Source organism: Thermobia domestica, chromosome 18 (assembly GCF_964235325.1).
Source record: "Thermobia domestica chromosome 18, izTheDome1.hap1.1, whole genome shotgun sequence".
NCBI classification, from domain to species: Eukaryota; Metazoa; Arthropoda; class Insecta; order Zygentoma; family Lepismatidae; genus Thermobia; species Thermobia domestica.
In genome coordinates, this window is record NC_137471.1 from 1,600,506 (window position 1) to 1,613,642 (window position 13,137).

At 38.8% G+C, this 13,137-nt stretch overlaps 1 protein-coding gene across 1 annotated transcript in view; it reads left to right on the top strand.

Annotated features, from left to right (window-relative positions):
* Positions 1 to 13,137, top strand: part of LOC145676072 (23 kDa integral membrane protein-like) — a 55,202-nt gene that overhangs the window by 12,585 nt on the left and 29,480 nt on the right. Inside the window, exons 2-3 of the mRNA XM_081746937.1 lie at positions 2,720 to 2,908; positions 6,145 to 6,315. Of these exons, the coding sequence (XP_081603063.1) occupies positions 2,720 to 2,908; positions 6,145 to 6,315 (360 nt within the window). The remainder of the gene's footprint in view (positions 1 to 2,719; positions 2,909 to 6,144; positions 6,316 to 13,137) is intronic.

Genomic DNA, 13,137 nt, shown 5'->3' on the forward strand with positions numbered 1-13,137 from the left:
GTTGTATACATACTTGTAGTTTCTTTTCTATCATTATGATCCCAATGAAATTTGGAGGCTATATCTTGCGTATTATGGTATATTTAATGTAAGTTTAATTCCTACTCACAGAGGACAAGATTGTCAACTGATTAAGAAAGTAATAGGAAGAAGGGAAATTTTGGGAATATTTTAAAGAAATTTCTCCGTTACTTCTCCATGTGTAGTAGATTGGCCAGTGTCTGTAAGCGTAGTCCTTTGTTATTCGAACGAAGTAAAAATAACATCAATGGTGCAAATACAACGTGAGTTATAGCTATGAAAGTGAGAAACAGTTATTACCCTTAAAAACCACAGTTTAGCGGCCATTTTCCAATATGGCAGCCGAACTCTTCACCGGATATTTCAGAACTTTCACTATGTTGTTACATACACCTTTCCCACGGTATGAACAAAATTTTAGCTTGTTATGATTTTTTCTGGGTTAATGTATAAGAAAACTAATCGGAAGAAGGGAAATTTTGGGAATTTTTCAAAGAAATTACTCCGTTATTTCCCGCATGTGCACCAAACTGGTAAGTGTGATACATGGTCTGTAAGCGTAGTCCTTTGTTGTTCGAATGAAGTAAAAATAACATCAATAGTGCAAATATGACGTGAGTTATAGCTATTAAAGTAAGGATCAGTTATTACCTTTAAAACCCACGGTTTGGCGTCCATTTTCCAATATGGCGGCCAAACCTGTCAGCGGATAGTTCAGGACTTTTAGTATGTTGTTATATACAACTTCTCAAAGGTATGTGCAAAATTTCAGCTTGTTATGATTGTTTTACTTAAAACATTTTTTTTTCTTCTCGACAATTACTGTAGGCAAAAGGAAAATGATCTTTGACTGTAAGTATGCATGCATACTTGGTCACTGACGAAATGTGAGTATGTGTGTTTTGTTTATAGAACAATGAGGAGTGACGTAATTTTCAAAGCAAAATATATGTGCATAGCATATAGTCTCATCAGCTGCAGGTGGAAATTGCTGTACTGCATAGCGAGACTCATACATAAATACGTGAAAGTATGTGATTGATTCATGGTTGTTGCGATGAGCTGTAAGGACTTACGAGAAAAGTAACAACAAAAAACTGCAATACAGTACTTCTTTTTTTCTTTTTTTCTTTCGCAACCAGAATATTGAGTAACGCAGTGGTGCCCACCCCCCTTATGTGTATGACGCACCCCCCCCCCAATTGTCTATCCGTAGGTGTTCTTCCATGAAAAAAATCTTCTTTTCGATTAATTTTACCCCCCCCCCTCATCAAACATATTTATATAGATTTTAACCCCCCCAAATATTTCAATGACGCAGTTTGCGTCATAGCCCCCCTTGTGGGCACCCCTGAACGTTCGAATTTACAAAAGCTTTTCCACTTGAGATATTTATTTGTCTTCCCTTTAAATAAAAGAAACTATAGAGAAAGTAGGCGAAAAACGAATACACTTTATTGATACTATTTATTTATTCTGGTGGTGTACGCAAAAGAGTTTCTGGATTTTAATACCCTTCCCTTTTAGAAAGTATAATAAGAAAAATAAGCATTTATAATAGGGATGACCACATTTAAAAAAAAATATATATCTTTTCGAAAAACGAAGTTGGGATTTTTTTTCGGAAAACGAAAAACGAAAAAAAAAGTTTCGAAAACGAACAATTTTTTCCAAAAGCGGAAAACGAATTGTTTTTCTAAAAACGAAAAATTTTCAAAAAACGGAAAACATTTCGAAAAATCGGAAAACATTTTTTTCGAAACAGTCCATCCCTAATTTATAATATTAATAATATATGTATACAAACACCTGAAATGATATGAATTTGGGTATATCACTTGAAATGATATGATTGATTTTCTTCCCTACCCTCCATCATGAAATTCTACGCACGTCACTCATTTCTTCATTTATCAAGGGATCTTCCTGGTCATGCTATTCATAGATTTTTACCGGAAAGAGGGTTGGGGAAATCAAAATGTGGCGGGGGATGCACGGAACAATATTTACTAAAGAACGTGTCTTGTACTGGGATAGAGAAATATCCCAGTATGAGACGGATTTTAAAAATTTACCATAAAATTAAAGGTAATTTAGAGAAGAAAAAAACAACACAACAGGCTTAATGGCTAGTTAAAGTGTCGTATAATACATACATAGACATATATACATTTATCCGTACAATTAATCAATACATTTCGAGCGTCAGGTACTCGGTAATAATCCTGTTTCTAAATACATATTCTGACATACTGAATGTATCCAAAACATTAGTTTTATGACTTAATTCATTGTAAGAGTCACACATTCTCCACAACGGAGATTTACTGAGAATATTTGTTCGTGCCCTTTCACAGAAAAATATACCAGTATTCTCTGGTCTTGTTCTGCCTGTTGGAACGCTCAGATATACTTTCGTGAGTAGCTCTGGACAGTCAATTTTATTATTTAATACTTTATATAAAAAAAATAAATCAAACATCTTTCGTCGATTCGTCAACGTTAGGAAATTCAAACTCCTTACTAACATTTTATAATAGAACATTTTTAGTTCATATTGGGCAATAACACATAAAATGGACTTACCTCCGCCTAGTTTCACCCATATGGCACAAAAAACCCTATGAACTAATGTTATTGTTAATGAAAATGTGAACTTTTTGTACATTTTTTAAACTCTGAATTATTTTACTTACAGCTTTCTGGATTGGCTCTTATTATAGTGGGTTCGATCATTACGTCACATAACAGCAGTTACAGTGAAATCTTGGAGGCAAAATTCACGGCCCCTCCCATTACAATCATTGTGATTGGAAGTATTATTCTGGTGGTGTCGTTCTTTGGGTGCTGTGGAGCTATCAAGGAAAGCCATTGTATGCTTATGTCGGTAAGTGTATATATAACCTTAATATTTGTTAGTAATTTCCAACTGTCCGATTATGACATCAGAGGCAGCTTTTCTGTTCATTGGCAGTACATATACGTACTGGAATGTTCATTTCAATTCTATCTCTTAAAAATAAGTATTGATTGTAGCTTGGGTTCCTCAGCGCAGGTACACTCATGTCCAAAATTATTGTCGCATATCTATAACTGTCTTCTTGTAAGAATATAATTTGATAACGATGTTGCAGGGCACTTTTAATACTGTTACTATGTGTATAATCGGGAAATGTATATTTCTGGTAAACTTCATAGGAAAATAATTATAAATACGAAAATTAGAATGAGTAAAACAAAATGTTGCTAAATGTACAAGAAAATTTTATTTTCGTTTTATTATTCTTATTTACTGCTCTTTTGAGATGAAATTTGTCACATACATTTCTTTGCCGATTATACACATACTAACATTATAAGAAATACCGGGCGAATTCGTTATCAAATTATATTCCTACAACAACATATTTATAGACATGCGACAATAATTTTGGACATGAGTGTATCTATGGCAACATGTTATGATGACGTCACATCGTTATCGCTCATCTGAGCCTAGTCCCAAACAGTATTCAGTGAGACGTGATTGTGTGCAATATATTGTGTGATCATTGTCGGATTGTAAAATTGGTGATCGAAAGGAACAGTAAATTTGTGTTAAATTTTCTTTTAAACTTGGGTAAACGAATACCGAGGAGGGGCCTTATTTGAAGAAGACATGATGACTGAGGACTGAGTTTGAGAAATATATATTTTCAAATCAATTGCACACTAACATACTGATGATTTGATGAATAACATGAAACTCGTTTGTCTCTGGAGGATGTGGCCTTCCTCCTTCCAAAGCAAAATCTGAAATGACGGTGCTGCTACAGAAACGTTGTAAGTAGCATTCTGTGATGCGCCAATGAGCCTGGGACCTTTCAGTAGTTCACGTGTTTCCAAGCTGGATGTCTGTGCAGAATGATCTCCGTCCTGGTCACCTGTTCAAGAGTCTGAATGAAGAGAAAATTTGTCCAGATCAGTGCACTTGTGAGATCCTCTCATCAACTGTCTGTGAGATTGCGGGCGAGTTTAAACATTTCAATCGGCCCGTGTCAATCAGCAAATTTTACACGACGATCTGAGAATGTAGCATGTATCGTCGAAATTCGAGGATTCTCAAACAGGACAAGGACACTCGTGTCACCATCAGCAGGGAACAGCCACCAACGATACAACATTCCTGGTGAGTATCATAACAGAAAATGAATCGTGGTAATGTCGTCCCAATGGAAGGTGCCTAATCCCAGAGACATGAAAAAGCCAGATATGTCGGTTCCAGGTGGAGTATCACTGCTTGTGTTTTCTGATATGTTCAGAATTGTGCAATACGCATTTGTCCCACTAGGGCAAACTCCTAATAAGAGAGGATCACACAACTGTGTGACAACGGTTACACGATTTCGTTCATCGTAAACGGTTGGACAAATGGACGTCTGGACAGTGGCGTTTGTACCATGATAATGCTCTATGTTACACTTTCGGAGGCCGTGGAACGTAAAACTCAAACATTTCATTTCCAAGTTGATATGTTCCCAAAATGTATCCCGAATTTATGAGCACTGTCTTTTAAAGCAGGGTTTGCCACTGTTGTAATGTAATGTTGCAACCCGTTATTATATTGTTAGGAAAATTTAAAAGTAATATTTTTTTGTAACATAAGGTATAGTTTTTAAAGTTCACTTATTTTGAAGTAGTATATGAGTTACTGATAGGAACAGGGCATATGTTTCATATTCTGGACATTAATTTAATTAATAAAATATGCCTTTGGATTTTTTTTTTTTAAAAAAAACTATCAATTGTCTAAAATTGAGAACAAACGACATAAATTTTAACGCTATAAAATTAGTTTTTTCTCGAATTTCTAAAAAAAAAAAAAAAAAACTACGTATGATAATTTACTAACAAGTTATGCCGGTTAGGCTAAAGGAGATGATGATGATGAGTAATGAATGAAATGGTGGAATGAAGAAAGTGGGAGGAAACGGGAGAACTCCGAGAAAACCCACGCACACGGTGTTTGTCCACCACAAAGTTCACTTGGCGGGGGCTGGGATCGAACGCGAGACCCCAAGCACCAGAGGTGAACGCTCTACCACTGAGCCACCGGCCTGCTATAGACTTTCAAAAATATATAAATAATAGCTTAAACTATTTTTGTCACTCAAAAAACTATGGGAAGTGTATGCCCTCCGGCCCGAGGCTAGGTCCGCCACTAGGCGCCGAGTTTATTTTACAACATGAATTTTAAGGTTTACAAAAAATCGTATTTGTGGATTATCTTGTGAACCGTACATGAGGATTTATGATACACACACCTACCTACAGTATGTCATTGTATTCATTTCAATCAGATGTATTTATTAGAAAACATTTCACCTTTGGACCCCTCTTTTTTAGTTAAACGTTAATAAGAGGTCGTATTAAGGTGGATCACTAGGTGTTCTCGGTGCTATGCTAAACGCTGCTTGAATAGTGCGGCATTGCCAGATACTGTCGAGTGTTTATTGATATTACATAATAAAGGGAGTAATCATGTATCTCTGTTTAGATACTTACTGGATAAATTATTTTTCGACCCTTACCGCGATTCCTCTTCTCGAACTGCAACGCTAGAATCCAGGAACTTTCTTATTTTGACTACTACAGTAAACGTACAAATTTGGCAACAACGCATTTTGGCGTTCTCAAAATCTATTTCCTTAAATGTAAATTAATATTTAAATAAAATATGAAACATAACACGAAAAACGATCAAACAATATATTTATTTCGTGATAAGATTGTTACTTTAAAATATCTTACACACAGAAACAAACATTTCATGAAACGGAGCGTTTCCAGTAAGATCTAACAGCAAGTGCCATCTTGTGTGCTCATTATAAAACGAATCAAATATTTTCTTTTATTTGTTACATTTTTCGATATCAGGAGACACAATCAAATGAAACAGTGTCTTGTGCTGTAGCTGAAACAATACTCTATTTTATAGTACAATATTTATAATATATAACGTTTCATTGCTCAGTAGTTAAGGGAATGAGCTAAAATATGTACTGACTTCCGGGTCGTGATCCACCTTAAGATGTTTTAACACTATTTATTTTTAATCTTATTTTTTATGTATTTTATTTTTAGTTTGGAACTCTGTTGATGCTTTTCTTCATTCTGGAACTCACTATTGGAATACTGGTGATAGTTTACAAGGACAAAGTTGAAAGATCAATGAAGAAAACTATGGAGGATATACGAGCAGACTACTATAATTCTGATGATGCCAGAAGGACATTTGATATCCTTCAGCACGATGTAAGATATTTATTATTAACTCCTTTCTTATTAAGCCTCACTATCTAGATAGCAATATGTCACTTAAACGTCCAACAGAAGGCGGACAATAGATATCCCCACATAACACAAGTACGTCCACGGGATATCCGAGACTGAGCCCGCAACGGACGACGGGACGTCCCAGGATTATCCGAATGTGCTCCCGGGACATCCACAGGATTTCCGCGGGAGATCCAGATGTCCGCTAATATCCCGGGATACGGGATATTCAACGGGACCACGAAGGGATGTCTATTGGTTTTCCCTCGGACCTCCTGTCCCATCTGGGACGTCCCGTGGACATCCTACATGGGAATCCTTCAGGACGTCCCATGCAGGACGTGCATGGGATGTCTTCTCATTGTCCCGATAATCCGGGAACCGAATGGGATGATTGGGATCAAAATCGGACATCCTAGGGACGTACTGTACTATGTGGGTCTACTATCTAAATATCCATGTTTTACCATCCTCCGTTATCGGCGAAACGAACGCGTTATTAGTACTTAAAGGAGTATCCCTATACCTCAATTTCCTTTTTACAATTCGTTTCGCCGATAACGGAGGATGGTAAAACACGGATATTTAGATAGTTCGCATACTAGTGCCTTTGTAATTCCTTAAACTGCTTGAGATTGGTCCTGTAGTTTCTAAGGCAGAGCGTTTCGAAACATGATTTTTCGAATTTTCGGCGGTTCATAACTCTGAAATGAGACGTTTTTCGACCTATGTTTATAAGAACTTTTTTCTTTCTTTTCAAATAAGGAATCACCTCCCAAAGTTTGTCGGTGGAGTTACCTACCACCCTATATATATAACGCCGGATTTAGGGGGTGCAAAGGTGCACGTGCACCCCCCCCCCTTCATTCTAAATATACACTACCTAAAGCGAGAAGCTAGCAGTGAAAATTGCAACAATTTTCGAAAATTTCTGTTATGTTATGTTTTCGTTTGAGCTCAAAACAAAGTTTTGCAAAATTAATAGTTTAACCTCTTCACGGATATGGCATCAAATGATGCCACATATTTATCGGGAAAATAATCCGAATTTTTTTCACGAAGGTGAGTGCGAACTGAAGGTAAGTAGGGGTCGCGGTGGCTCAGTGGTAGAGCGATCACCTTAGGTGCTTGGGGTCCCTGGTTCGATCTCAGCACGGGCCGCGTGGACTTTGTGGTGGACAAACACCGTGCTCGTGGGTTTTCTCAGGTTCTCTCGTTTCCTCCCACTTTCTTCATTCCACCATTTCATTCGTTTCTCATCATCACCGTCTCGTTTAGCCTAACCGGCATAACCGTGGGACGTAAAACTCAAAGATTTAATTTTTTTGAAGGTAAGTTAAAATAATATTCTGAACCACTTGATTTTACTTACCTTCAGTTCTCACTCTTCTTCTTGAAAAAAAAAAAAATCGGATTATTTTCCCGATAAATATGTGGCATGATTTGATGCCATATTCGTGAAGAGGATAAGTCAATATTCTAAAAGTAGAAGGTAAAGGATTCACCAAGATTAGATACTTGGCATTTCCAGGGCAATTCCTCATTCACATCACAGGCGCCTAAAGGTATTTTTTAAAATCTAATTTTATTTTATTTTAAAAGGTATTTTAGGTATTAAAGGTATGTGTATATATCACATCACATCAAATCACATCAAATTAAAGACAAAAATCATATGGATCTGTAGGGGAAAATGTGCGTAATTTCAGAACTAGAACCGTCCAAAACCGAGGAAAAATTACATTAAAACGCGTTAGTTAGGACACGAGAAACAGTGAAGTGGCTGTCCTTATCAGCGCAGAGAGAGTCACAAACACGCCATCCAAAATTACATATTTAAGCAATGTGCAATGCATGTGCAAATGATTTCTCTACTGGGCATAATTGCTCGACCTACTCCGAACACAATTGTCAGATATCCTCTGACTTAAAGATGTTCCAAAGTGGATCGAAAGTAACCGTTGACAGCAGTGAATACTTAATGTGTCGAGTAGGGGCGCGGTGGCTCAGTGAAAAAGCGTTCACCTCCGATGCTTGAGGTCCTTGGTTCGATCCCAGCTCGCGCCATGTGGACTTTGTGGTGTACAAACACCGTGATCGTGGGTTTCTTCGGGGTTCTCCCGTTTCCTCCCACTTCATTCATTCCACCATTTCACTCATTTCTCATCGTCACCGTCTCCTTTAGCCTAACCGGCATAACCGTGGGACGTTAAACTTAAAGATTTCATTTCATTTTAATGTGGCGAGTGTCGACGGAAAGTTGGAAATGTTAGAAACTGTCAGTTCCATATATATGACTCAGTTGAAAGTGACTATGTTAGTGACTCTTAATCTCTTGAACCGCCCGACTGATCTCAAATTTTTCATCTAGAAGCGGTTCTGCCCTGGGACTTTTTTTTAGCTATTTACTTTGACTTTATAACTTAGGGGAGGGGGAGGAAGGGAAGTTATAAAAAATAAATGAAACTTAATAACTCTCGAACCGAACGACCAATGTGGATCAAATTTTCAACATAGATGAGGTTCGTGCCTGAGGTGTTTCTTTTAATCATTTCATTTTGACGGAGCAACATAGGGGAGCGGGAAATATACTAAAACCAATATATATAAAAATAAAGTGACTATGTTCGAGTTAATAACTCTTGAACCAACCGACCGATCTCAATCAAATTTTCAACTTAAATGAGGTTCGAACCTGGGAAGTTTTTATCATTTCGCTTTGACGGTAGATCTTAGGGAAGGAGGAAGGGAGACATGTATGTAAAAAATACAAATGAAAGTGACTGTCTTTCTGACTTCATCACGCTTAAAACACCCGGCCGATCTTAACCAAATTTTCAATATAGATGAGGTTCGGACCTGGAGTGGTTTTTATCATATCACTTTTACGGTAGAATTTAGGGGTGGGGAAGGGGAGGAGAGAGACCTATAAAAATAAATAGAACTTAATAACTCTTGAACCACCGGACCGATCTCGATCAAATTTTTAACAGATGAGGTTCGTGCCTGGGGTGTTTTTTATTATTTCATTTTGATGGAGCAACATAGGGGAGGGGAAATATACTAAAATCAATATATATAAAAATAAAGTGACTATGTTCGTGAGTTAATAACTCTTGAACCACCGAACCGATCTCGATCAAATTTACAACCTAGATGAAGTTTAAACCTGAGATGGATTTTCTCATATCATTTTGACGGTGTAATTTAAAGATGGAGGAGGGGAGAAACATTTAAAAATGATCGAAAATGACCGGTATTAATGTCGAATCCATAGTTTTCGGGGTCTCTGATATGAACAATGACACTTCTGATGCCGTTTAAATCCAAATTCGGCCCCACAAGTTGGGGTTGAAGGAGAGGAGAAACAATGATACTACCGATGCTGTGGCCCGCAACATGGGGAGGGGAGGGGATACATAAAAATCATCGAAAATGACCGATATTAAAGAGCGCTTTGGTAATAGTAAAAAGTGACTGACTAATGGAACATATTACTAGTTTTTCCTAATTTAACCCAGCGAGCGGGTAATTGACGCTAGTGTATATATATATATATATTGTGATGTTAGTGGTCTACTATTTCCAAGCTTAATTGCATGCATGGAGAGCATGCCCGCGCCCGTTCGGTCTCTTTAATGAACGGGTACCGCCTATAATGCACACCGCCCGTAGTTGTTCCTGTTTGGACCTGAGTCCTCGTGCACGAAGTGCATCGCCACGATTTGTCCCCTAATCCTGACTCGCCTAAGCGATGTAACCCCCATTCTCTGAGGAAGTGAGATACGCCCACTGCGTGGCCAAACCAAAGTCCTGAGTGCCTAGCAGTTAACCTACGGGTGGAGGGAGACTGCTAGCAAGCCAGTCCTACCATGCTCTGCAGGTATGGCGCTTGAGCGTTTCGAGGCAAACTCACCTCCCGCCCATGCTCACCGTTACCCAGATTCCTGGGATTGGCTCCCATGAGCTACCGAATCCCACGGTATGACCACAGCCCGGCAGAGTCCAACCCAAATCCGGAGCCCCAGGCGATGCCCAAGGGGGCTTGTTCGATCCTGGTCCTGCCTACTTCTATCGTTCAACTGGCCACCACCTTCGCGTGTAGAGGTACCACACACACGTCGAGATGCTCCCGCATCTCATCCCGGATCCAATGATACGTGTTAAGTCACCATTTGAGTTTGGTGCCGGCCCATATCCTACAGAGCTTCCTCCCTTCCGCGAATTTGGAGCCGTTACCCAGATTCCTGGAATTAGTCCCTCCCCCACCTTCGTTCAGTCCCCCGGCAGGCAGGAATCCGACACTCCCCTCCCGGTAGGATCGTCCAGGCAATACGGGACTTCCTTTAATTACGGTAGAGGTATAACGTACATTACCAGAGCTAATGACTGATTTAGTCCATCTGCTCGAGGCAGACATTGTCATTTGGGAGCCGTGTCTCCCTTGGTAGGCCCACCCAAACAATGCGGGGCTACCTATCTTTTACGTGTCTAGGTACCATGTACACGTCGTAGCTAAGCTACATTCCGAACCCAATGGTACGTGTAGGCCATCATTGAGAGGGACTACCACACCCTCTCTCGGTAGGGTCGTTCAAGGAATACGGAACTTCCTCTAATTACGGTAGAGTTACACCGTACATTACCAGACCCAATGGCTGATGTAGACTGTTTACTTTTAAAGACAATAGCCATTTGGGAGCGACGGCTCCCCTAGTAGTGTCGTGAATACTGCACCCAGTATGTGACAACCAGTATGCTGTAACACTACCTCAGCGCTCCTGAGCTACAAGTGTGCGTTAGGATACTAGGTATCTCATCCTGGACCCAAGAGCACGCACTACACGCTCTTTGAGGGCAGTACCTACATCATCCTCCCGGTAGGGTGTTGGATCCTCCCACACCTTGTGTACACCAACGATGTGCTCTTTCATACGTGTTGAGGTACAACGTAGCCTTATCTCCTGGATCCAAGGGCACGGGCTAGTAGCCAATTTCGGAGGACAACCGAAGACTCACCTCCGCCGGTAGGTTGTTATCCTTATATGCACTGACAACTAGCAGACGTTGTCAGCTTTTAGCACAGGATAGACAGAGGGAAGCGTGTTCCTACGCTGCTCCCGAAACCCTATTTCCCTCTTATCGACTTCCAGGCCACCACAAGGCATGTGAACTGGACTAAATTGAGGGTGTCTCTCGCCACCATAAGGCATATATGTATATAACGTGAAATGTACCGTTAAACAATACATCACGGCAAGCGTTATTCCGAACACAAGGAACTCCGTTCCCTGACATTTCTGACTTTCCGCCGACGTATTAAGTATTCACTGCTGACAATGCTTAACTTTTGCCTACTTTGAACCCATTCTTAAGCCAGACTATACATGACGATTTTGTTGGGAGTAGGTTTAGGAATTATAGCTTGTAGGAATTCCCTTGCACATGCATTACAAATTGTTGACGTGTGTATTTTTGGATAGCGTATGCTTGACTTGCTTCACGATGACATGGAGAGCCACTTCAATCTTTCTCCTGTTTGAAATAACACACTTTAAAGTAGTTTTCTCACTGTTTTTGACGGCCCTAGATCCGAAATTATCCACTTTCCCTCCACATGTTCATGTTTTTTTTTTTTTTTTTTTTTTTTTAATTTTAACGTGAGAAATCACCTCGTACAATTTGCTTCTATAATTCATTAACAACCTGTATATAAAGAGTGAACCTTCGTCTTGATTTTTTTTTTTTTTTTAGTTTATAAACTAATATGTAAAAATCACACCATAATCCCGTCGCTATAGAACTTTATGATATCTGGTCACACCACAATCTTGTCGCTATAGAATTTCTATGGTTTCTGATTAAAAAGAATGTTACACGTGGGTTCGCAAGCTTCTTTTGAAGTTAATTTAATACTATTTGGATACTTCTGCAGAGACCGAAACAAATTATAATCTGACGGTGCCAGGTTCGGGCTTTACGACAAATCCATTAAAACACCCAGCAAAGTTCTCTGTTTCTAACGGGTGGTTAAAGATGTGTGCAGTCTGACATTTTCAACGTAATGTATACAGAGTGGCCCAAAATTAAGTATACAGACCTGCATCGATCAAGTATGACATTTTAATCGATCAAGTTAATTTATTTTCCGAACTTAAGGTATAAGCAGTGTTCGAAATGAAAAAAAAAAAAAAAAAAGAGCAGAGGTGGTATGTTTTATTACGATTTCGACTCGACATATCGGCTATCTAAATGTTGAAATAGTGACGGTGTGTTGCCTAAAAGATTGCTTTTTTCTTTCTTTTTACATAATGAGTGAAAACTATTGGAAATACTCTCTGTAGTTGCGGGAGGGAATATGGTAAACCTTTAATCTCCCACCAAGTTTATGAAAAAATGTAAAAAATCTCCTTATGTTGTATTATAAAGAATTATACACGAAAATGCCCCAAAACCGAGTTTTATATTAACAATTTCCTGTGGGAAAAGTCCCGGACAACCACTCGACTGAGGGGTAATCCAAACGCCCGGAAGATCCGACCCCCCACAGCAAACAACTCCTAAATCCGACCATGCTCAAAACACGACATTTATATATTTCTACATTAAGGGAAGACGACACACATATATAAGAAAGAGGATTCCATGTAGAACATCAAAATAGAAACTAGATGAATTTCTTTGAAGACGCTTCATTTTAAAAACCAAAGGTAAGAAAATGATAACAAAAATGTCTGGGTTGTCAACTTGGAAATTATTTTTACATAAAAAAATATCTATCTATATTTTACGTGCAAAGCT